This window comes from Micrasema longulum, unplaced genomic scaffold (assembly GCF_059751315.1).
Source record: "Micrasema longulum isolate JH-2025_06_02 unplaced genomic scaffold, ASM5975131v1 h1tg000552l, whole genome shotgun sequence".
Lineage (NCBI taxonomy): Eukaryota > Metazoa > Arthropoda > Insecta > Trichoptera > Brachycentridae > Micrasema > Micrasema longulum.
This window is the reverse complement of record NW_028277748.1, coordinates 197,974-224,640: the sequence shown is the minus strand read 5'-3', so window position 1 is coordinate 224,640 and position 26,667 is coordinate 197,974. Positions and strand designations below refer to the sequence as shown.

The window sequence follows — 26,667 nt, the reverse complement described above, 5'->3', positions numbered from 1 at the left end:
TAGACACTCTTTATAAAATAAACTCTATTATACAAATTTATAAAGAAGAAAAATTAAGAATTTGAGATGAATAAGTCACTCAGATACCAACATAATATTAAAATTCCTAAATTCCATACAAGTCATGGTCAAAATAGCTTCGTCTTCAAAGGTGTAAAAAATTATAATAATCTTCCCAATGAACTAAAAACTATTAAAAATAATACATCAATAAATAAATTTTAAGTTAATATAAAAAAAAATTTTGAACACGTGTAAAAACAACATTAAATTTTAATTAGTATGAATGTATTATTGTTTTATGTTTTTTCTCTATATATCCTATGTTTTTATTTTTCTTTTTCATGTACTCGTATTTAAAATTGTATAAACTCCTATAAATAAACAACTAAAACAGTGTAAGTCACTCTCCAAGCACAAGAGTTAGTCTCTTTTTTTGGAGAGTTACAGTGATAACATTTACTAGATGTGTAAAAGCAGATATGTTTAGAATTTTACAAAAACATGTACTTTTTATGAAATTTATTCATAAAAAATAATAATAAAAAAACGACATATATTCGGAAAGTAATCGATGAATTGAGCAAAATTTTTTTACCTAATTAAGTTAGGTATAATGAATCGCATAAAATTGTAATAGAGTACAATGTATAAAACAATGTTTTTGTATTATTTCATAATTTTGTAATTTAGTGTTAATGTAATGTTTGATGTGTTTATGTTTATAAAATGCATTTGTGCCATGTAGGTATACAAATAAAATAATATAAAATATACTTTGTTTTTCGTTGCATTATACCAAAATATATCATATATATATCAAGTATAAATAAAATAAAACATAGTTTTTTGTTTGTTTTTCGTTTTATTATACCAAAATATATCAAGTATAAATAAAATAAAATATACTTGGTTTTTCGTTGTATTATACCAAAATATATCAATTATGTTAATATATATATAGCGAAAGTGTGTTTTTATAAAATAAAATATGAATTTAATTTACAGTTTTTTATTTGGATAGGACCGTTCTTAAAACTTTATGAATTGGTAATTTCATGCACGTATTTTATTTAAATCGCAAATAACAGCACATGCATATTTATTTATTATATATATACGTTTTAAATGAAGAAACTTAACAAAAACAAACAAAAAACAATCCAGCAAAGACAAGCAAGGCCAATAAAAATAAAAGAATTATAATTCTTAAGTTTTAGGACCCGGCCATTAGGTGTACAGTATTAAATAATAAAGTTAATTATTCATATATAATATAATGTTGAATATATAAAATTGGCAAGTTCGCCGTCCATGCTCGAATTCGATTCCTGGCAGGGTAAATGTGAAATGTTTATTTCTACACTGCAATATTTCATTGTCCCTGGACTGGCTCCTGAAGCGTAAAATTGATCACCTTACGTACATGTAACAGATGATCCCGATAAGCTGCATTTGTAGTATCAATGCAGTGCCATATGCACCACTGGGTAAATAAAGAGAAATGATGGTATTAGATATGTAAAACTGTTTGTTTTTCGTTTATGTGTTAATGATCAGGATAAGATGTAGTGCAATTAGTGTTCCGATTGCAGTTCCCTATGCACTATTAGATGAAGATAAATAATTAAGGTAAAAAGGAAGAGAATTGTAATGGGACTCACGAGTATTGTAAAAATAATTACATAGGTATGTAAATAAATAAATCTATTTTTGTCACGATTATGTTGGTAGGTAGGAATATTTAGTCAAATGATTATCAATTTCAAAAGTGATATAAATTAATACCTACTGGTACCACGTGAAAAAATTAAAGTTTTTTTAAAAACAGGTTTCTTACTAGTGTTTAATAATATGTGAGGTTTATAATAATGTAAACTTTAGATAGAAAAGGAAACGTCCACATAACAAAAAATGACAAGTTAATGTCCTTGAAAACAGTTTGTTACTTTTTTGACGAGAATTTTTATTTATTGACATTTTTAAAGAATACTTTTGGATTAATTATTACGCGCATATCACTACACACCTCAAAAGGAAATAAAACCTTATTCCTAGAGTATTTAATATTTAATCAAAATAGTTTTGACAGCTAGGTAAGTTTTTAAACGAATCTCTTGGCTCTCTTTGGTTTTGGTTATGTTTAAAAAATATATTTGTTTGTATAAACGAAACTATGGTGTGAAATAAATGTAAGAATGTTGGAATTCACATAAAAAGGTTAATTTCAATTAAGACGATGCTAATATCTGATTACATAATACATTCATGATTTGCGTTGTACGCCATTTTTTTATAGTGGCAGTTAGTTATATCTAGTATTATTATGAACATAAACTACAATATCATATTTTATGATAGTCATATTTCTGTATTATTTTAATGTCAAGCGGTCGTACATCAAAAATGCATAACATCCCAGTAGGTAACTACTTAAAAATTATAGTACTTTAACTACCGTAAAACAATAAAATTAGTCAAATTTCTCAAATAAAACAATCCTTCGTTGATGATTTTTAAAAATAACATTCACCGTATTTAATAAGCTAACCGTTTCAATTAATTGAATATTCTACGCGGAATCTAACAAATACGAAGTGACATGAAATGGCGTCTACAAAGCAAAAAGAACGCTGTTGACGCGATTAATATTCTACGTACGATTATACTTATATAATATGTATGTATATTACATTCGTCAGCATACATTTTATAGGTAACTTAACATTTTAATAGTGCAGTACCCAACATATGAACCTAACTTCGTTTCAAAACATATAATGCAGCAATCATTGAAATAAAAATATAAATGTTCGTCGACCGGGCAAGTTATACGACACGGCATATGCAGCTAGGGAAAAAATGTTTTCAAGTTGAGCGGATAGTGTATATAGGTACATTCATTTACTACGGAAATAAGTTTGAACAAAACCCCATCGCGAGCAAGATCGTGGATGATCGGGCGTTGTCGGGAGGTGTCGGAAATACGGCAATAGAGATAAACCTTCCGCCGTCGGCCGGGCGACTGGTGGCGACTTTTTGAACTACAGTGTTTATGCATGTGTACACTCGACCAATCATGTTTAAAAAAATATATTTTACAAATAAAAACAATATTATTTCAAGAGTTTACACAACCCTTCTATTATTTATTTCCAATGTTATATTATTCCAAATACGTTTGTGTTACAACTATAACTTAAATAAATAACTGATATTAACTAAATTACTGACAAAAAAGACACTGAATTTTTTCAATACTTTTGCATGGTAAATCAAGAGCAATTATACGACTTGATGTATTCATAAACAGATTTATGATTTTTTCATGAGTCAATTAAACTACTAAAAATCTTCTATGGTAATATTCATGTTTTTTTTTGTACATTTGTTGATAGAACTCCATTGTTTTAATAAAACTATCAATAAAAACGGTTTAGTTTTACTATATTTAAACTACAAAAAGATAATTAAAAGTTTGCAAAACAGTTTATTTTTAGGAAAGTTTGTTAATGCACCAAAATTGGGATTAGCAATATCTATTTTTTAAAAGGTGGGGAAAGAACAAATGGAGAATACAACAGAGTAAACGAGTAGGAAAACAGATTAAGTAAGCACAATACCTTGATTTCATGATTATATTATTTCCACCTTTTAAATAATAAATACAGCTTAATCCCCTTTTCGATCAAATACGAGACTTTCCTGAAAATGAACTATTTTGCAAATTAGCTGTAATTATATTTATGTTGTCTGTCCCCTATGAAATACTCACCTGATGTTTTTATCTCCCAATCTTGAAGGAAAAAGTATAAAAGTTGAAAATGTAATAATTTACCAGTCCTGAAGATGTCATTTGTCAAATTAAATCAATTCAAATTAAATCAAGGAGTTTTTGATAAGTTTATCAAAATCGTTATTTCATGGTAGGTTAATTGACTTATGAAAAATCTTACTCTTAATACCTATTCCGAATTTTACAATATTAATGTTCCATTACCTACTTACATCCCAGCTCTCTTGTGTCCCTTCAATAAACATGTAAATATCTTGTAATTAATGGAACTAAATTGTAAAATGTTGTAGATAGTGTAATATATATATATACTTACTAATGTGCCAACTGCATGACATAATAATTAACTAACTAACGTCAACACGAGTAATTTTTCAAAGAGAAAAATATAGAACACTGACTTTAACACTCTCAGTAGCGAGATGAAAAAAGCAATCAAAATAAGAAGATTATTATTCTAGGTAGAACCATTATAATAGTCGTTTACACCGTATAATAATAAATAAACAAAGAAATAATACAAAAAACTAATTATTTATCCACCGAAAATCAGAGAAATGTCATATTTTTTAGTCAATTTACTTTACGATTATTTTCATTAAATCCATAAAATTTTAGTATCCAAATTTCCAATGTATAATATTAGAGGTGTCAACAAAATAATGTGTTGTATTGAAATAAAGGGCATATCAGAATAAATATTAAATTGATTATGAAACGATACAAAACCTTAGATTTAAACCGAGCCAAATTTACTACTCGTACATGAATAAGAAAAAAATCATAAAAACCCTTGACTTCACAAACCATTTTTATTGAGATATTATTTTGTTAAATAAATAAACAACGCGGATTGTTATATAAATAAAACTCAATGTTATTTATAAAAAAAACTTTTCTTTAGTACTTTATTTATAAAGCTTCGTTTTACAAAAAATCTTATATTAAAATCCTTTTTGCCTTAAAAAACATTTAACGTCTTCTACTACATCTCCCTTAATTTCTATATGTCCGCACAGTTCGTGTACACGCACAGGAAAAACTGTGTGATTCCTTTTCTTTTTTAGATATTCCTTCAATTCATCAGCCAGCAACCAAATATCACCTTGAACTCGCCGCACGATGGCAATTTTACGAACACCTCTAAATGTTGTCAACAAATACACTGGCATCATATGATTTTTGTTTCTAGGAACAAAATACGGAAGATTTATTGATTTAGAATCTTGCGGAAACCAGCCAGATGGATATTCTTCTTTGATTATCGGTTTTGGAACTGTTTTTAGTGGTAATAATCGTTCCACATATTGCCAGTGGGTGGGGGATTTCAAAACTTCATAATCTGTGGTAATTTTGACATCTTTCATGTAAGGAGAAGATGTAAAACTTGAATACGTGCGCTTCTGAAAAAAATAAAGTACGTTAGAAAATAATAATGTAACCGACACAAAAAAATGCGTCGAGTGTACGCATAAAATGGTACTGTCACATGTCACATTTTCAAAAACGAATTTTACATATACTAAATGATAAAAAATAAATCTAATTACCAGTAATGATTGTAGAGGTTGAGATCTCATAGTGTCCGTGCCCAGATACTTAATATTTTGAGTTATATCGAAAGAAAAACCTTTAAACGCACGCCGCAAACAACAACGAGCCACCGCCATTTTGAATAGCGAATAGAGCAAATCGCTGCCGACAATAATAAGAAATATACTCGCTCAAAGGAAACATCATGGCCGCGGAGTGTAGATATTTGGGCTTTTCAAAAATCGTTTTCTGAGTTTAATTTTGAGTTTATATCGAACTTTTTTGCAGTTTATGTTGCTTAAATGTGTGTTTATTAGTAAATTAGTCTTGTTTACGTATTATTGTACATAAAATAGGTGTATTTTGGCTTGACATATTCGTTGAGCGCCACGGTTCGGGAAATGAATTGTGCTTTCGGTCGACGCATACGCATTTAGCATAGCCCTAGGTGGCGTTAGGTGGCTGTTGAAGCGGGGAAGGTAAGTTTTTTGACAATGTTTTTCTTGATTTTTCCTAAAATTTTGTTTATGACAAATTTGATTTTTCGTTCCGTTTTGTTTATAAAGTCCTTCAGTTATGTTTAAAAGAGATAATAATACTGTATTTCAAGCGTTTGTTTGTAAAAATAACTTCTAAAGTTGTCAAAAGTCAGAAAATCCCAACAGGTCATCGCTTTTGTTTACGATTTGGGAATACTTTAACAGCCTCGAAATATAATATTTTTCTTATTATAACAACTCAAAGTAGTTCGATAAAGTTATTTTTCGCGGATTATATTTTATTTGGATTAATTTCATGAGTACTTTTATAGTTTTGATCATTTGAAAACACCGTGACTCGTTCCGATCCGCGAAACTTTTGACAAGCTAAGGGATTCTATTTGACACTCGTTGTAACCGTATTTCAGATTTCGGTTTTTACAGCCGATAATCATTATAAACTCAGCTAACTGACTGCTATTTTATTTGTAATAGAAGTTACGATAAAAATAATAATTCGCTCCCTCGATTGTCAACAGGTCCTCGATGCATCGAATGAAACGAAGATAGCATAGCATGGCCGCACGTGAAAAGAAAACAAAAAATTTATCCAATTCAAATGCATCGAGAGAATCACCTACAACATCCAAGCAGACCAGTTTACTGTCTTATATCACCAGCACTCCCTCGGGGAAGGCGGAGGGCGCGGAAGGCATGAACTCCGCAGGGGGAGAGGCCTCGGCCGGCGGGCGCAGGGGGCCCCCCAAGGGCAAGGGGGGGCGCCCCCTCAAGAAGCTCAGCCCTACCACCAAGATAAACACCCTGCGCGGCAAGAAGAAGACCAAGGCTAACTTCAAGCTCAACATTATCACTGCCAAGGCAGTGGCAGTCAACCGCAGGGGGCGGCCTCCCTTGAAGAAGGAGACCGCCGAGAAGGGCGCGGAAGAGGAGCCGCGCGGGTCAGAAGATCCCGGAGCCAAGACTAGAGGAAGGAAGAGAGGAACTACCGGAGACGGAGCAGAAGACAAGTTGAACGAGAGCTCGGAAACTAACAAGACCTCTCCGGCCAAAGAAAGTGATAATAAAAAGACTGTAATCAAAACTCTCCCGAAAAAGGTTGTAAAAAAAAAACAGCTGATTGTCGCTCAAAAAGGAATTACGAAGAAAAAAGTTCTACTTGTAAAGCAAATTATCAAAACTGACGCCAAACAAGTAGATCCTAAAGTTCTGAAGAAGAATTTAACTGCTAAGTTGAAATCTGTTTCTGAAAAGTTGGAAGCTAAGAAGGACACTGCGGAGGATAACAAGAAGGAAGTATCCGGAAGCCCCGCTCCGGAGGTCGCAGAACCGGCTGCCCCTGTAGCCAATATAAAGAGAGAATCTGATCTGTTGGATGTACCATCTTCTGTCCCCAACTCAAGATCGTCTAGTCCTCGGAGTGGAAGTGCCAGAAAGCGCAATAGTGCCGATGTTAGTATTTCCAAGAACGTTCCTACAGAAATGTCAGCAATACCGTCCAGTATCAAGAGCCCTTACTCCACAAGATCTGAAAGAAGTAAAAGTCCATTTCCCACAGTCGGAGAAAACCCTCAAAAGTTACTTAGAAATGGAAAACAGAGGAAATTCAAAATAGGTTTAAAAAAGGGAATTCTTTCTGAAAATATTGGCTTGGAATTTGGCAAACGGAGGAGATTGCTGTCGGAACAGTTAGATGAATTTACAAAAGTGAAGAGACTGCGATCCTCTTCGAGAGATGGAAGCGAAATATCAAAATGTTCGGATATTACCGAATCTGATCTCAGTTTTTGCGATACGCAAAGTATTCACGAAAGTAACAAAACATTAGAAAATAAAGACAATTCAACATTGCAGGGTATTAGTCTCGAGGACATCAAAAGTGAATTGTCTTCTCCGGAGAGTTCTCCTGTAACCACCAAGTCTCTGCTGGATTCCTCACCCGCTGCCAAGTTACTACAGTCCAAGGTTGCTGTACTAGAAAATGCGCAAGGTAAAGGAGATTGCATGGACAATGAAAATAATAACACCGATGAAAAGATTAAGACTGACGCGTTATTTGTAAGTGAGAAATTAAACAAGGGTGATGCCATAGATACTGCTGAGGAAACTCTCAAATTAAGCCAAAATGAGAAAATTGCCGAAAAATCCTTTATATTAGATAACATGTCTAAAACATTCAACGATATTACCATATTGAGTAAAACTAAAACTACCAGAAGGTCTGCACGACAAAGAAAGAGTACTGTTAAAGCAAAAGAACAGGAAGAAACTGTTCTATCAGAAAAAGATGGTCTGGAATTAGAGGTTGCTGAATGTAAATTACTTAATACCAGTACAAATAATTGTACAGTCAATTCAAGCTCGAACGAATCTGTTTTAGATGAAACAAAAGAAGACAAACGGGAAGAATCTTTATTTAAGCCCATTAACAGTGATCCCAACCCTACGAAAATCACCACCAAAAAGTTTTACGGAGAGGCTCCTACCGAGGATAAGAAAGCCACCACACTTTGCGACACTCCCGAAGAGCTAGTTGATTCGAGTTTAGCGCAAACCAACACCAGTTTACCCTCTGTTCATACGCAAGACGGAGACGATAGTATAAAACTTCACTTCGACGAGGATGATGAACATGATGATTGTCCGATAGACGATTCAGCTAAAGAAAATATTCAGGCAGGGTACACAAATAAAGCCTACAGTAACCAAGATATTGATAAACTTATTGACAAACTAAGAAACTTTGAAGAACTTGATAAGAAACGGCAGGAAGAGAAAATGTGTACGGTTGATAAAATGTCAGTTATGGTAACTAATGATGTTGTTTTAATTCCCAAATCTAATATCGAAATCAAGAGTATAAAGGATCTTCCTCATTCTATAATAGTGGAAAAGTCTGAAAAGCCAAAGGAAAACGTTCTCAGTTGCTTTGAAAATAATTCCGCCATATCAATAGTAAAGAAAGATCAAGTAAGAAAATCATTTGAAATTGAATTACCCAGCAGCGTAACACTCATTAAAAGACCCGGTACATCTTCCAGAAAACATTCTACGGGTTCCATAAACTCTAAAGAGGATTCAGTATCTGTGATTGACAAAACACTCTGCAAAGATGTTACACTGGAACTCAGAAAATCCATTGATAAGGGTATTCTGTCATTAGAATCCACCGCTGGTACCACTAAGTCTTCTACAATCAGTACAGGAAACGGCCAGTCCATTAGTATCTCTCTGAAGCCTCAACCAGCTACAACTGTGATCAAGGACTGTATCACAGTGACACCTACACAACCGCTGAATGCGCTTCCGCCGGCTAATCCCGTGACAGCTCTCATCAGTCTGCCCGCTGCTAACCATCTGATGATAACCCCAGTCCCGCTGGCTAGCTCCATCACGCCAGTAGCCCCGATTACAGCCGGCGCGAGGAACTCCATCGACGCTATTGCTCCTACGAGTACCACCCCAGTTATCCCTGCTACTCCCGCTACCCACCCCTCTCCATCCTCTACTACTCCCGATATACCTAAAGCCCAGGACGCATTAAAGTTGCTTAATACGCAACTGATCCCTGAACCGTCAATTACCCTTACGAACACTCTAACTTGTAATGTTCCCGCAATCACCATTGTACCGAGCGTATCCCTTCACCCATCTGCTCCGGTACTTCCCAGTAACACAACTATCTGCTTGACAAATTCAATTCCATCCACATTGATACGCCCTCCCTCGGAACTTACTATCACCCCGGAGACTCTGACTCCCACTGTTGCCATTAACGAATTGACTCCCAAGCTGACAATCGAAACTGCCGACAGCTCTAACCGCGATGCTCCCACCAAACTTCCCGATGCTGAGAAATGTGTGAAGAAAGGAATGGAGCCCGTTGCATCCTTAGCGTCTATGGCCTTACCACTCGTCACCCCACAAGTGACGGAAAGTAAATCCGCAGTTAGTCCTCCTCCCCCTGTGATATTACCCATCGTGGAATCCCCCGAAAAGCAAAAACAAAAGGAGAAAATACTGCGGATTCTCGGGTTGCTGACCCTCAAGGAAGCGGATGAAGCTAAACTTGAGAAGATCAAACTGAAAGAACTTCTAACAAAGTCCAATAAATCAGCTGTGCCTAAAGCATCCAACAGTGACGGTTACACGGGAACATTGAAAACGGTCATTAAAATCAACAGAACTAGTCCAGATAAAAAGAAATCCAGAAGTCCTCTGAAGATGACTTTTCAGAAGAGTAAGAGTCGAGGAAACAAACTAGTCTCGGATGGCGCCAGTGGAGACAGTGAGTCAGATGACAGTCCTCACTACACCATCCACAAAGAGGTAAGATCATTTCTCTTATTATTCACCACTTTTCATGATAGCTGAAACATCCCTTAGCCTTCGTGTATTTTTAATACGCATTTTTCATAACGAATAATTATTTTTTTAATAAAGTTACAGTTTACAATAAAACCGTTTTCGAAAATCCTAAATTGAAATATTCTTTAAAATCAGTTTTTCAAGAGCTTTATGCATCATTTTCTTCAATTATCAATTTGTTTGATGTTAAAATTTTATCGAAGTAAATTGGTGATGAAATAATTATTCAGTTCTCTAATTTATGATATGTTATTAAAAGTTCTCATGTAAATGGTTTAGTGAAGTCCCCAGGTGGTAACAAAATGTTGCGATGTTTATTTATCCTGCCTGTGTAAATGTCCAAACATCTAATCAAATAATGAATACTTAGTTAACACTCCATAGTTCTGGATCTAAGATACTTCAGTTTCTATTCAATGGGTTAACTTACATTTTTTATTACTATTAATTATTTATTTATTATTTTTTTATACCAACCCCTCATTACTACAGCTAACAATATTATATTCAATGACTATTGTTTTTAAGAATCATTAATACCTGGCACTTAAATATTTACTGAAAAGAGCTTAGACTACCAATTGATTAAGTAATAGAAATTCAGTAATCTCTATAATCTTAACAATTAATGCTATTTAATTATTGTTTTGTTTTTAAATATTTTTTAATCCCAGGTACTATCACCCTTATGGATATCTTCAGACGGATTAAGGGCGAAAGTACCTACACATACAATCAAAATAGTGAAATAGTTACCAGGGCTCGTATTCTATCGGAAGTTTAAATTTATCTTTAATTTTATCTACAAAGTAAAATTAAGTTTTCTGAAGATACTTTGAATTTTCATACAAATATACACATTTTTGTACATAAATATCGATGTTACTTTATACCGTCTCGATATATACCGATGAAGATAGTGTTTGTAATTGCGACCCAGGTTTGATAGGTATTAAAACAGAGGGGTTGAACATTTTTGAAGGGGGAATATGGAAGGCTAGGCATTTACAAGGCTTATGATCTATCCTCTTGAGGGTAGAATACAATATTCGTCTTCAGAGATTTCAATATACTTGAATTTTATCTGTTGTGTTTATCAAATAAATGTTAAATTTAAGATCTCATAAGAATTAGCAACAAAAACTATATAGATAGATAAATATCTCAATAAAGATGGATAAATCGTAAGGGAATATGGAAGTTGGTTAAGCTGATCACTTTACGTAAAGATTTTAACATACCTTTTTTTTTCAAGCATTATGTAACTTTAGCAATGAAAACTAGCGGACTTTTTGTATATTGTAATGATGTAATGTTTCCTTATCTGGTTTCCAGTTTGGAGGATCTTCAGCCTGCAGTACGGGAGGAATAGAAAATCACATCACTTCTGGTGGGCATCGCAAAACTCATTACAGTAATCGATTTAACAACCATGGTGTGTGGCTATTTACTGTTTCCTCTTACTATCTTCATTAAACCTCTCATCCACTCATCTCTCACCCCCACCACACGACTACATACTCCGGTATTGTGTGTGGAACCAGTTAATGATCAATTTATCAACTTTTCTGAAAGGAACTCGAAAACAATCTCATTCATTCTGCATTAAAAAAAGTATTTCACTAACATAATATAAAAATATATTAGTATAATGTAGGTACTATCTTCTTTAACCCTTAACATAAAAAGGTCATTTTTATACACTACAATGTCCAGAATCAGCTTAACAAAGTCTTCATAAGAGGAAATGCGATTTTAGAACCAATTTGATACTTCACAGGAATCGTCTGCTATATTTTTATTTTATAGAGTATTTTATAAAATTATGAAATTCTTTACTTAATTATCAACAAAACAATTTTTCCTTAGTTATTGGGTACTATTTCTAAAAAGTCATAGCTTTTAATGTATATTAATGATTTATAGCTTTAGGAAATACAGGGAAAACTTTTTTTTAAAACAAATAAACTGCAAAAACATAGTTCTCTTTTTCAAATTCTATCCTAATTTTTGTTAACTGAAATTTTTACATAATTGTGTTTTTAAAATAATACTTATTCTTTAAAACCCAGTACATTTATTAGCTGTCTCCATTACATATGTTGATTAGGAAACGTCTTGCTAATAATTACATTTCTTACCTTTTTAAAAAAACTGTATGAGATATTTTTGATTTCCTTTTAGATGGATAGTTATTTTATTTTTTTTAATGAAGATGTTCACACAATATGTAATATCAACATCTGGTTTTTATTTTGATTATCTATATTCTGTATTTGCAATCTTAATATATATTTTTATTTAAAAACATAATGATACCAATTTGTACTGTAGTTTTTTTTTTTTTTTTTTTGTATATTGTAATATATTAGAATTACTAATGATATTGAAGTATTTGCGTTAGACGTGAATTATATTTTTTAATAATAAAAATGCAACAAAAAATAACACTAATATTTTCACATTTTCTTATTAATATTTTTTAATAATACGGTTTTTGAATACAACATTTGAATTTTTGGTATAAGGAGTAATTTTTTTAATGAATTAATAACAAACTGCATGTTTTAATGAAATAATAAATGACTACTGACTTGAATATTACTTACTGACAAGGAATAATACTTTTCATTTTAATATTTAATTTGTGTGGAAAATATCTTGGATATGAAGTTTAACTTGTGATGTAAAATAGTGTTTTTCTGGCCTGCCAATCTATAAAGACCAAACAATTATTAAGAAATGAGAAAATTGTAAAACTCTTATATTAATATCTACTTTTCATTATCACAAATCAACTTTTCATGAAAGATGCCTGAAAATTACCTACTCTTTTCTTCACAACATTTTTATGCATATTTTAAATATTAAAATATAAAACTATTTTCTTAAAAAGTTTTCAGTATTTTAAAGTTGTTTTTTTTATTATTATCACACTTGAAGTTTTGTAGGTCCTTTCGCCTAGTTTTTTTTAGCTTTTCAGGCTAAAATTTCAATATCAATTATGTAATTTTCTCCTTCCTCCATAATCCAATCGTGCTTGTGCAGTTTTGTTTTCATATAAATAGTTCATTTTGTTTTAAATAATCAATTATACGCATTTTAATATTTATGTCCGCTGGTTTCAGATCAAATGTTATTAAGGCATTATCCAATAAATATTAGATGTTCACAAATTTTTCAAAATCAAATATGAGCATCAAAAGTAAAACCAAATGGTTAAGGTTATTCATTAGAATGAAAGTTTTCTCCTTAACAAGATATTGTGTTTGCTTTTGCGTTACATATATTATTTTATTTGATTACAAGCCTTCAAAATAAAATGTCAAGTCAGCAAAAGTGTATATTTTCGACATCTTTTTCTGTTGGCCTTCAATCGAGATAATAAAGGATATAGACTATACATTATGAACTATTTTTTTATAATTTGTCTTGTTCGCTTCGTTTGGAAAAAAATCGACAAAACTTATATTAAGACCCATACTCACAGTAAAAGTAATGAAACTTTCATGGCCGTTTTCAATAAAGGTATTCTTATTTAATACTAACCCTGATAATTTTCCTTCATTATTTTACAACAAATTAGTCAATAATGTATTCTCCTTATTCGTTTCCTTCTTTATTTCCTCGTTTGAACGTCAACAGAAGGGGTGTTGAAAATGCTCACTTTCATCTCTTTGACATTCCATTTTAAAGGCTTGTAATCATATAAAATAATATTGGGTCTATAACTAAAAACCGAAATTTGAGCGTTTAATAAAGAAAATCTTGTACAATTCCGTTATTCAAAGTATTGTCCATCGGAAGTAAAAACATTTCCCCATATTTCTGGCAATTTGTGGATGCCATCCCAATAAAACCGGTCATCTTTTGAATCAAAGAACGAATCGAGCCAATTTTTGATGCCTTGGACTGAAGTGAAGCGTATTCCGGAGAGTGCATTCTTCATCTACCGAACCAAATGGAAGTCAAAAGGTGACAAGTCTGGACTAAATGGCGGGTGGGGCAGAACTTCTCATCCGCTATTTTCCAAATACTAGTGGCCGAGCATTGTCATGTTGGAAAATCAATGTCTCGTGTCTGGTCTCCCATTCTGGCTGTTTTTCCTTCAATGCTCTCTTTAAACATATCAGTTGTAGTCGATATAGCTCTCCAGTAATGGATTCACCCGGTTTTAGAAGCTCATAATACACAACTCCCTTTTAGTCCCACCAAATACAGAGCATTATCTTGGTAGCGTGAATATTCTTCTTCGGTGTCGATTTGGCTGGTTGGCTGGGCTTCACATATGATTTGTTACGAGTTTTGATCGACTAACGCTTCCAACATCTTCAAACTTTTCGGCTGTCCAGGCTTCTTTGATATTAAAATTGCCACTTTTAAAGTGCTGAAACACTGATTTCGCAAGAGCATGTTCGCCATACAATTCCATGAACAAACAATGAATTTCGGCTGCAGTTTTCTTTGCAAAAAAGTGACTCACCAAAACTTGCAACTGCTGTTTTTTTCGCCAATTTTCATAATTTTCCGTAATTAATAATAAGCAAATCAAACTCTGTTGACTGCTTTTAACAGTTTATGAATAAAGCTTCAAAATGACATGTATGTCAATGATTTGCTACAGCGTCAAATTCCGGTTTTTAAGTTATAGACCTAATATATCGCCGCGTTGGGGAAACAAGGTTCTATCTAACAAAATATGTTTTTTTACATTGAACTTTTATAATATTTATATTTAAATATCAGTTCTATCTGCATCAAAATTTAAAGAAAAACTAAATCAACCCTTAATTATTATTAAGTTTAACAAGACAAAATTAATAAAAAATATATAAAACAATGTCTTTATTTCAAACTTTGCCTCAAAAAAATTATGAATCTACATAGAACCTTGTTTCCCCAACGCAACGATATTTTACGTAAAATTAAACACAATATCTTGTAGAGCAGAAAATTTTATTTCGAATGAATAACCTTTACCATTCTGTTTTACTTTTAGTGCTCATTTTTAAATTTGAAAAAAAACAGACACAACTTATGTTAACACTCAATACATGATCTTAAATCTATCAAAAACCACCCGCCTATAAACATTAGGAAGATGGTTTGATATATTAAGTCAATTTGATGGAAACTCTATAATTAAATTCATAAACATACCTACCCATGCTTAGTCAAATTTTGTATAAAACCTCTACTGATGATTAATTTGGAATTACTCGATGGAAAATTGTACCAAAGTTAGTGTTTCAGAATTATTTCAAGAGTTAAATTTAATTTATTTTAATAATTCTTATTGGTTCATATTCATTGTTATTTTTATTTCTTTGTTTTCAACATTAGATGGCTTCATTTGAAAGGAAATTAAGACAATTGAAAGAAGAAAAAAATGTTTTTTTTCTGTAGTTTTGGATGTGACAGGGTTTAAAGAACACCCTGTATATTCATACCTAAGTGCAAACTTCCCCTGCTTAAAAAGAATAAGTTTTGCAAACTAGATTTTGTTAAATCTGTCCCTAATTTGAATTAATTACCCGATGCTCTTATCTCTTAAAACATGTGAATAAAATAGTATTTCAGTGGAAATGTTGTAAACTATCAACCATATATGAACGTAGTTATGCAGAAAGCAGCCAGTCCACGATTTTGAAAAAATGCGATATTGATGTTATCAGGTGCAGTAAAGTCAATTATATGTTCTGCTAGAAACAGCCAGACCGCTTTCGTACAAAAAACTGTAATAATTACCTTCTGAAAATGGCGTCGAACACAAAAATGGCATTTCTCAATTTGCAGAAAACACCCACAGAGATAGAAAAATCTTAAAGTACTTAAAAAAAATCATTAAAACTGGTCAAATAAATAATTTGATTCGTGTTTGTATTATAAAAAAATAAAACAAACGTATTCATTGTTTATCATTTGTATATGTCAAAAACATTCCAACTGTTGTGTAGATTTTATTGTTCACTCTTTTTACAAAGGTGCTATTATCTCAGTTTCACTTTTCTATAGCTGGCTGCTTTCACCATAACTACCTTCATATGAAGATGCCTGCTTAGGCGAAAGCGTTTGTCAATCTAAACCAAGAATTGACACAAACAAGTACACATTATTCCCTTATTAATCGCCATTCATATTTATCAAAATTGCACTGCCCTTAATTCAAAACAAAGATAAATCATTAGACATGCAAACATTTATGTGAGAAAGAGATAAATTTACATATATTATTCGTCATCATCATCATTCCCCCTTTTACACATAATAGTGCATAGGGCACTGCATTGGTACACCGATCGCAGTGTATGTTGATAATTTTTGATCCATGACGATTATTAGTCTTACGCTTCTATGAAATATTCTATTGTAAAGACATTTTTTTTTTAATAAGAATTTAATGTCAACCATGCTGGGAATTGAACCCGAGACCTTTCGCACAGTAGTCAAACGCGCTGATCATTAGACCAAGGCGAACATATTTTATTAGTTCATATTTTTATTTAACTTTTTGCAATAGCTGCAACCACTGGCTGTCACTGTTATTATTTTTGTGCTTTAAAATTGTGAAAAACGTGTTAAGAAATATAAATAATAAACGTAATAAAAATATAACAATTCATTAATTAATGAATTGAATTGCATTTACATATAAAACTATAGAACTTCTATTCTTTTCACAGTTACATTTGTAATAGCATTTTCTCATCACACATGACAGCATATTTCTGGATAGCGCCACGTCTGATCAATAGTGAAAGTCCCTCATAGAATGAAGTCAAAAAAGGCAACTTCCTACTAACTGAAATGCCCGTAATCCTTTTTGTGCTGATTTACATCTTGCAAACCGAAAAATGTTTTTTTAAAGTTAATAAATCTATTGCATTTTTAAAAAGATGAGTGGAAGACTAATCTACCAATGTACATTATTAAGATACTCTTGTAACATAAGAATTATCATTAATATGAAACATTAGAAAATAAGTACCCCAATAAGAAAGTTCAGTGGTTTTTTTTATTTGTTAATAGACCATTAAACTAAGCCAAAAAAAATCACTTTTTACATATCGTATTATCAGCGCTACGATTTTTTTGAGTTTTGTTTTTCTGAAATAACTCCACGTGTGATGTCAGAGGTTCTTTTCCAGTTCTCAATCAGTTCTTCCCATTGGCCCATCCACGGCAAGCAAACCGGAAGTCTTCCATAACTCTAATATCATAGGTTCATTCATGTGAACCAGTGACGTCATTCTAAGTAGTTCGTTTTTATTAAAATGTTTTTTTTATTATTTTTCTTGTATATTTCAGGAAACTTTGCCGTACAATTTAATGCTCCAATTTTTACCGCGCACAAGAAAATAGTTATTGTATTCAATTTCCCGTAGGGCTGAAGTTCTCATTCTGGCAGTGTATTTATGTACCACTTTATTCTGGGTGTCCTGTAAAGGGTTGAGTGCGCATTTGTAATGTGTCTATTTCATTAGATGCCATTGAGAATTGATTCATAATTTTAAAAATTATTAGGTAATATTATGGGCTCAATGCTAGGCAACTTCAAAATCCCAACTTTTGAGTCTACCACTAAAATTACATCTTTTTCCTCCTCCGTGAATGATACAAATAGACAAGTCGTGCATTCAAATCATATTCGAAGGATTTGAAGACGATACATGTTTTTAGTGGTTAACTCAAAAATGCCGATTTTGAAGTTACCTAGTTTCAGCTTTGAGAGGATTCCATCTCATTCAGTGCGATGGACGGGAGATTTGACCTTGTTGTCCTTACAGAGTCTGCAGCCGTGGATCCTCTGGCTGACGTACCCGCTGAGGCCACCGTGGGTAAAGAAGTCACCCCTAACCTGGTCATCCCGGAAAAGGCCTCCTCTTTCGCAATCCACCCGGGGCGGCTCTGCCAGGATCAGTGCTTCTACTGCGGCGGCAAGTTCGGGCTGTTCGATACTCCGTGCCACGTCGCACAAATCAAGTCACTCGACAGGCAGAATAAGATACTAGCTAGTAAGTGGCAATTTATTATGTATTGTCAGTTCAAACATATAACTCGCAAAAGGACATTTACACCGCAAAAAGTTAAGTTAAAAAAGTCTGAAGTGACATTATTGTTGGATTTTTATAAAAATGGTCAAAATGGGAATTTTTATGTTTCATTAGAAGTACTGGTAGTGAAAAACCAGCTATGAAACTGTAGTTAATGTGTGGTAGGAGGAGATATTGTGTCCCTATAAAAAACAGACACCAACCAAAGTGTTCTAGTATGTTAGTCAAATTAGATTTACTTCAAACCATCAACTACAGTCCAATTTAAAGTGAAATATGTATTCCAAAAAATAAGAAATCTAACTATCTATTGTAAAACAATATCCATATAATATAGTACTACTTATCTACGTTAATTTAAAAATACATTTAACACTTTTTATGTATCTCATAAAATGACTTAAATATCATGATTAATACACAAGTTTATCTAAATCAATGTAAAATAGTAATTATCAGAAATTTTAAACAAGAAACATGCTTCTCATAATAACAGCAAAAAAACAATAAAAATTTACAAGAAGCGGATAGATCCCTTGGAACCTACTTACACACATGTGCATTTACTATCTCCCAGGAAGCAACCAACTTTGAGCCTAATGTTTTTACAGTTATGTACTAGGGAAGAGGACAATGGACCCTGTACACCTAAAATACTAACCTTTCGGTCATCAGCCACCACTTTCGTCATCTTGTTAAGGAATGCAATATTTGTTTAGTTTTTTTTCAGTTGCACCATACACTTGCCAATTTGCTTTGCTCAATATATTTTATTATTGTTTTTTTTTGGTTGTTAATTTTTTTAAATCATTATTAAGTACTCAATGCACTTTGTAGCTGCAAGCTTTTTGTAATGTTATTTTTTCTTTTGTTTTTATTTATTTAGCATGTTTAATAAATTACAAAAAAAAATCAATAGAAATTCTTGAGGCGAAAGTACACTTGAAGAAAACGAATCTAATTCCACATAAAAAAAGAGGAAACCTCTCCTGCTTGGTTTTCATATTATGTCTAAATTAAACTTCAACTGTAAATAGGGTCTAGATTTTTAACTGTCCATGTGCTCTGTAGCTGCAGGACATCTAATCTAGTTTCTATTTGAAAACAATTATTTTTAAATTAAAAAAACTTCTTACTCATTTTTTTGTGCAGTGTAAATAGGGGCTAGATTTTTAAACTTCCGTGCGCTGTGTAGCTGAAAGACGTCTTATCTAGCTCCTATATAATTGTTAAAATTTAACCAGGGAACTAGAATCTCAACCGCCTATGTGCTCTGTAGCTGCCAAGTGTGTTGGGATGCTTATTGTACAGCACCCTTGGGGTGATTTTCACAAAAATGGGGTCATATAAATTATCCTAAATAAATTAACAAATACCACTTTGGTTAAAATATTTATAGTTTAGCTAGGTTCAGCTGCCAGTGTGTAAAGCAATAAACAAATCATACAGTGACAGGTCAAAAGCCCTATAATACCTAGTCTTCCATATTTCCTTCTCAAAAATATTCTTCAGCCATTAATCATATTTCATTTACACCGGTCTGTTATGGTCAGTTGGAAGATTAGCAATAATTCCAAAAATATATTCTTAATTAATATATACTTTATATTAACACTACAATTTTATGTGTATATGATATCATCGGTTGACATGTAAAATTTCATTAAGTGCATATTTATCGTAGACTGACATGTCACTAAATTCTATATTTTTCAACAATCTGTTAAATGGAAAAATCATATCCTAAACAGTTGTTTATGATTATATAATTTCACTCACTAAAGTTTCACAAGGGATTGTTGAAAAGTAAAGAACATAGTAATACAAAGTTATTTCACCATAAATCTGTACTTAATGAGTTTTACCTGTCAACTGACAATATTGTGTTATTTTTTACTGTCAGGTGTGTGTTTGATTACTTACCCTAATTAGACATTCAAAGCAACTTTATATTAATATTATAATTTTATGTGAATATTATATGATAAATGAATAACTAAAATAAACAAAAGTACCCAAAGTTCAAAAAAATAACTTCATAAATATTTCTATCAATAAAATGCCTATTTCAGATGAGGAGAAACTGACGGTGGATAGCTGCCTATGTGACGCGTGCTACCGTCACGTGGACCGCCGAGCCAACTGTCCCGGCTACCGTCGCAGGGCCCTGGGCTCCGGGGGCCCTCTGGCCGTGTCCGCAACCCCCGGCGCGGGGGCCCTGTGCCACGTCAGGGCCTGCCGCTCCCCCGCACCGCACTCTCTCCGCCGCAAATGGCTCGTCAAGATGAAGGCCAGTGTTGCCAAAGTGGTAAGCTCGACACATTTCTCACCTTTCCTCACCTGCTAGTGCATCATGCCCCAGAATGCACTGCATTCAAAAACAAAAAACATCTCGCATTGACCCTGTCAGGAATTGAACCTGTGACTCGAGTATGGAATAAAAAAAATTCACCAAAATACTATATATTATATGCAGTGAAACGTTACTATTTTATTTCAAATTGGTATTTTAGAAATGAAGAAGTTAAGTGGTTTTTTAAAATTTTTTATTTGTTAATAGTCGAGTAGTCAAACTAAGCAAAAAAAAATATTTTGGATGCTTATGTATTGTAAAATCGTCCCTATGTTTTTTTAAGTTTACCAATTTTTTAATTACTCCGGCCGTTACGTCACAAGTTCTTGTCAGTGAATTTTGCTGAAATTTAAAAAAGAACCCAGTTTTTGTCGCAAGAACTGCAAATCCCCGCGGTCAACTGTTTGCCTTCAGTTTTTTTTTTTGTCATTGTGCGAAAATTGTCTTATGAGAAAATATTTCAAATGCACCCACATCTCTGACATCAAACGTGTATTTTTCATATTAAAAAAAACTATTAAAATAAATATTTTATAAGTTTAAAAAATATATAATTTTTATAACTTTTTGCTTCCAACGCCCCCTACTCCCTCCAGGGTCAGCATTGTCCTTTCAATCCGCTTTAGCGCCCACACCACCTCCTTTTTGGTTTTATCGATAATGCTCCAATAAAACATTTAAAAATACTAATAACTTTCCAAATATATAAAGATAATAAGTTGGATAGGTCTCTTGGTTACACAGAATTTCTTGTCCCCAGGTACAGCTGGACCTGGATTACCCCGGGCTGCACACCATCCCCCTGTGTGACTCCCACTACCAGGCCATCTCACCCCTCATGGTGTGTGGGCTGTGCAAGAGGAGTCTCTCGAGGAATCACATCCACTACATCAATCAGGTTAGTTACATACATAATGTAAAAATGCTTATCAAGGATATGGACATTCGAACATAGGCAGAACAGTGAATGTTACAAACTATGTCAAATGATTCCTTAAAGGTTCTCCATCTCTGTTGAAATATTCATTGAAATATGTTGACAGCCACTTAAGTGACATTAAACAGATTTTATCAAAATGGCTTCCAAACATTTATGACTTTTAATGCAAAGGAAATAAATTATGTAAACTAACAGCTCATACAAATTTGTCGGTTATGTTTCTCTGGTAATTTTTTTTATTAAACTTTAATTTAGCCATACATAGTTGTTTTATTTTTTAGTTTCCATCTTAAATATTAGCGCTGGAGTGTGGCTTAAAACTGTTTTTTTTTTCATCCAACTTCATACTCGGATTAAATTAATGTCAAATGTCGCTTAAGCTCCTATGGCTCTCAGTGCCTCATGTCTAGTTATTTTTAATATGAATTGACACAATACTTTGCATATTCTTAGGAGTACCAAAAGCTGAACCCCATCGTTGCCGGAATCGGCCTTCCTGTAATATTCCGGGAGCGACCCGTGGTGTGTAAACTGTGTCGCTACTTCTGTACCTTGCTGCTCCGTCCGCCCGCCGCTCACCAACTCAATAAGAAGTCCTTCCTCGTCACTTATCGTAGAAGGTAACTACATCACTTGCCGTCTCTTTACAACATAAAATTATCTATTGATCATTTTCAATGTGTAGTATACTTTTTTATTTCTGCACAATTTAATCTTTTTTAACCTCCGTACAATCAAATTAAATTATTTACATTTGATTATCCACCCGCTTTCATCTGTCACCTGTATAAAATATGAATTGAATTAACCTTGTACATTTTTTAATAATTCATTTTGATTAATTTTCTTCCAGATTGTTACAAGCGCATAATTTAGAAATTCCCGAGGAACTGGGAAAAGACTCGAGCGAACATGTTGCCATCTCGGATGGCTGTAGAGACCAGAGTGATTCTAATAAGGAAAGGAAAAAGGGAAAGAATGGTAAAAACAAAACGAAGAAATCTTCAGAAATTCGTAAATCGACAGAAATGAATTCCTCTAAGAACTCTTGCAACTCTGAAAATACTCCAGATGTGGATCATAACAAGAAAGACAGTGCTTGGAAGGATCGCAATAGCTCGGAAAAAAGTCACGGTGGAATAGAGGAAGATATCGAATCACTCATCTCTACCAACACAATTCCCATACCTCATTCTAATTCCAAACCGGGGAGCCATACTGAAGCTGGTGCTCGTACCGTTTCTGAAATTAGTGACAATTCAGATTTGGACACGATCGATTATGATAATCCCCTTATTACCGCTATGGATAAACAATCGGAACTTCAGTATTTGCTTCAAAGGTGTAATGTACCTTCATCCACCATTCTTCAAAGAGGACCCATATCTAACTTAACACAAAAATCTAGAAATATTCTAAAAGTACACAATGCGTCCACCATTAGTAAAAATCAAAAAATTCAGGATAAAAATGCCAGACGAATCCAGAAACTAGGTCAAATTATTACAAAAAATTCCGACATAGAAAAAGCCCTATGCAGCAAATTGCCCAACCGAGAGGAATTCACCATAGAAACAACTAATAATCCAGTCACTGACCCCACTGGACTCAGTGTCCTGCGAAACATAGCCCTGAATGATGAATGTACTATAGAAACCATTCCACCCAAGACTTCTTCCAAGGGAGTAGATTTTCATTCTTTGAAGAGCAAATTGCATATGAGCAATAGTTTTACACAAATAAAGAAAAACCTCAACGCTCTCTCCAGACGTCCTCAAGATGATTCTCACAAAAAGAAGTCCAGTCAACGTGATAACTTCTCTAACCCAGTCCGTAGGCTGGAGACCAACCCTTCTATTTCTGTCCGGGAACTATTCCCTGGAGAAGAAGAAATGAACCTCCAATGTTCTATAGAATTTGGGAATTTGAAAGGTATAACTCCCGAAGGATGGGAAAAGAGCATTTCAACCATTCAGTATGACTCCGATACCAAAAAACTTTGGCACGAGTTGCAGAAGCCATATGGAAATCAATCTAGCTTTCTCAGACATCTTATTCTCTTGGAAAAGTATTTCAGGAACGGAGATCTTGTTCTAGCTCAGAATGCCAACTGTAATGCAGTCACTTATAGTGAATCTGTTCAAAACAGGTTGAGGTCTTACGATAATATCCCCAGTAATGGAGAATCTGCTCATTTACCGTACTACGGAAATCTGTTACCTAAGAACTCTTCCCTTACTGTTCTTCAACAACCCTCACCTCCGCCCTTTCTGCCCCCTGACACAATCCCAGAGAGCGGCAAGAAGTCAGAATCTAGTAGCCTTATAGACTTCAGGCGACAAAAGTCTGGAGCTGTTAGTGGAAAAAGTTTACTTAAAACAAACCAAAGTCCCACCGATCACCCTAAAACTCTCACCCACAAGAGCTCCGCAAGCTTGGCCAGACCATTGGATAGTTTTCTTCCGCCTTCAGTCAATCATGCCAAAATCCCTAAGAATGTTCCTATATCCATGGCACAAATTAATCAGAGTGTAGACCAATCTTACAATGTCTCTAAACTGCCGAAGAATGTACCTATCAGCCTGTCTCAACTGGAGAAGCTGAGCAATCAGGTGCCTCTGATACACCTTCCTAGTGTCCCGCGTCCCCCTACACCACGCCCTGACATCTCTATACCAGATCCCAAGACCACCGCTCCCAAGACTGATACCCACCCCAAACTCCGCACTGCCTCACTACCCCCAGAATTGATTGCCATTAACTCGCAGCACTCCACGCAGAGGAAATCCATTGAAAATGTGCTGAAAAATATTCAACAATTAGCGAAGGGTTCCTCAACCCCTGTGAGCCAATCCATCCCGCCTCCTTCCCTCCAAACTCCCGGAGTGTCTCCAATTGCTACGGGAGCTTCCAAGCTGGAAGATCTGCCTCCACCGCCAGCCAAAAAGACCAAAGGTCCTTCCAAACAGTGGCGCCCAACCCTGATTCCCATCACAGATGACAGCAAGCTGCGAAGTACTAGTGATGTACTCTACCAAACTGCAGATGGGCGGCGACTACCTAGCCTCGTGCAGGTTATGTCGGGCGGAAAACCCTACCACATAACCATCCAAGACTACAACAAGATGTGTGTTATGAGAAGAGAGAAACTAAAACAGCAACAAAAGGCCCAGGAGCACCCGAAGAAACCATCCTCGACGGGAAGCCTACCCCCTCCACCTAGTACTGAAATATCGTGTGATACGCCCCCTACGGCGACCGTCACCTCCGACACTAAGGCTCCCTCTCCCGTGTCCGCAACACCTGAGGTGATCGAGGTGCCACCGGAGGACAAGAGTGCGGAGTGGGTGACCGCCGAGCCTTCCTCGGGTAAGGAACTAGTACCGATGGTGGAGAAGGTCGCCGCGTTGAGCATTCTGGAGCCGAGTGCCGTATCGTTACTTAAGAATGTGGGACTGAAGAACATAACTATAGGTCCGGTGAGCACTCTGGCTGAGAGCAAGAGCTCCTTGCTCCTGCCCGGAGTGACCGTCCTGTCCCAGGTTCCCGGAGATAGTGGACAGGCCGTTCTCCTCCCGAAGCTCCCGCGTTCACTGACCGTGATTCCCCAGGTGACCCCCTTCCCTCCGACAGAGCCTTAACCCCTTCTAACCCCTCGGCCTCTTATGTACTCCGTAATGATTTACCTTTAAGAAAAAAAGAATTTAAAACAATACTGATTAGTGATTAACGTGTGCCTAAATCCGCAGAATTAAAATGCATGTATATATTTATAAAAATAAATCTCATTCTATTCTGTTAAGGAAGTGGTAATAATGAAGAAGGTTCGCGACTAATGCGAGGCTGTATATGAACGCTTAAACCTAAATAGTATACGCTATTCCATATATATATTTTTAACAATATTTGACAAAAGGTATATTGAAATGTTAAGACTAAAATAAGATTTATTCTTTGATTAAAAGAAATTGTTGAAGAGTGGTGCGTATTAGTATATACAAATATAAATTCTCACATGTGTAAGATTTTTATATAATTTTTCATGTCTTCAGATATGACGGCTTTCATTTTATTTCCCTTTTATAGGTTATTTTACACGATTTTAGCGTTAATTTACAATAAGACTTCATTTCTCCCCTTATTAAGAATTATTGTTTTGGACAACCTTTCAATAACTAAAAGCAATGGAACTTTTTCAGTTTTCATATACTCTTCCAAAGATAGTGAGTTAGCAATATTGTTAATCATTTTAATGTAATGCCTTATGTATCAAATAACTTGTTAGGTTTAATATAAGTATAATTATGTATCTAATAAACATATCTTATCAATTTTTCTTGGTTTTATTTATAGATATTATTTTTAGTTCGCCTACTGAGCTTAAAGTCCTAGGTTTGATTCCTTGCAGGGTGGACTCAAAATATTGATCTAACCACTATTTCATTGTTCCTGAACTGGAATCTGAAACATAAGACTCAAAGCCTTGCCTTTCATGTAAAAAAAAACACCTAAATAAGCTGCAATGAGGAAGTACAGTGTTTTTAAAAAAATATATCATTTGTTAATAGACTACCAAACTGTACGAAATTCTCTTACAATTCCATATCCCGCCTAAACTAATAAGACTGGTGAAAGCAACTATGACCAACACAAGAGGCCAAGTTAAGGTAGAAGGGGAATTCACGGAAGCATTCACTATTACCCAGGGACTTAAGTAAGGGGATAGTCTGGCTCCTACCCTCTTTAACTTGGTGCTGAAACATGTCATCTGCAAAACATCAATCGATACTGACTCCCACATATGTTATAAGAGTAGTCGGATGTGCAGATGACCTAAATATCATCGGAAGATCCTTAATAGCTGTCAAGGAAATCTTTTTTCCCTCTGGAAACCGCTGCGCGTGAGATGGGCTTGAGAATTAATAAAGAAAGAACAAAGTTTGTCCGACACCCCTGCCAACAGAGCAAGAAGTGGCGTGTAGTTCAGAGATAGTTACTCCTTTGAGGCAGTCGACCTGTTCACGTACTTAGACTCTCTTCTCATGGAATGTAACGAGGAAACTACATAAATAAAGGAACGAATATTGGCGGGCAATAAAACATTTTTCTTCTCTCTGCCAGTGTTT

General features: G+C 34.3%; 2 protein-coding genes across 4 annotated transcripts; one reads left to right on the top strand and one right to left on the bottom strand.

The window, feature by feature from the left end:
• Nucleotides 1–4,673: 4,673 nt before the first annotated feature.
• mRpL49 (mitochondrial ribosomal protein L49) lies at nt 4,674–5,482 on the bottom strand. Of its 2 annotated transcripts, none has more exons than XM_088228000.1 (2): nt 5,347–5,482; nt 4,674–5,199 (listed from the first exon to the last, which is right to left on the bottom strand). In XM_088228000.1, exons 1-2 carry the CDS (start codon nt 5,464–5,466, stop codon nt 4,741–4,743), a joined length of 579 nt encoding a protein of 192 aa, XP_088084126.1. In that variant the 5' UTR covers nt 5,467–5,482; the 3' UTR covers nt 4,674–4,740. The 2 variants fall into 2 exon arrangements, with proteins under 2 accessions (XP_088084126.1, XP_088084127.1); XM_088228001.1 differs by having other exon boundaries at nt 4,674–5,196; nt 5,347–5,479.
• A 32-nt stretch (nt 5,483–5,514) lies between these two features.
• east (enhanced adult sensory threshold) lies at nt 5,515–25,874 on the top strand. Of its 2 annotated transcripts, none has more exons than XM_088227999.1 (8): nt 5,515–5,808; nt 6,348–10,155; nt 11,530–11,584; nt 17,982–18,209; nt 20,321–20,556; nt 21,362–21,499; nt 21,995–22,161; nt 22,395–25,874. In XM_088227999.1, the coding sequence occupies exons 2-8, from the start codon at nt 6,385–6,387 to the stop codon at nt 25,180–25,182; spliced, it is 7,383 nt and encodes a 2,460-aa protein (XP_088084125.1). In that variant the 5' UTR covers nt 5,515–5,808; nt 6,348–6,384; the 3' UTR covers nt 25,183–25,874. The 2 variants fall into 2 exon arrangements, with proteins under 2 accessions (XP_088084125.1, XP_088084123.1); XM_088227997.1 differs by having other exon boundaries at nt 11,530–11,629.
• The last annotated feature ends 793 nt before the right edge of the window (nt 25,875–26,667 follow it).

Coding starts and splice junctions, on each gene's coding strand:
- mRpL49 (XM_088228000.1), bottom strand. CDS start 5,466: ATGGCGGTGGCTCGTTGTTGTTTGCGGCGTGCGTTTAAAGGTTTTTCT. Junction 5,200..5,346: donor AACCTCTACAATCATTACTG/GTAATTAGATTT, acceptor TATTTTTTTCAG/AAGCGCACGTATTCAAGTTT.
- east (XM_088227997.1), top strand. CDS start 6,385: ATGGCCGCACGTGAAAAGAAAACAAAAAATTTATCCAATTCAAATGCA. Junction 18,210..20,320: donor GCAGAATAAGATACTAGCTA/GTAAGTGGCAAT, acceptor TGCCTATTTCAG/ATGAGGAGAAACTGACGGTG. Junction 22,162..22,394: donor CTCGTCACTTATCGTAGAAG/GTAACTACATCA, acceptor ATTTTCTTCCAG/ATTGTTACAAGCGCATAATT.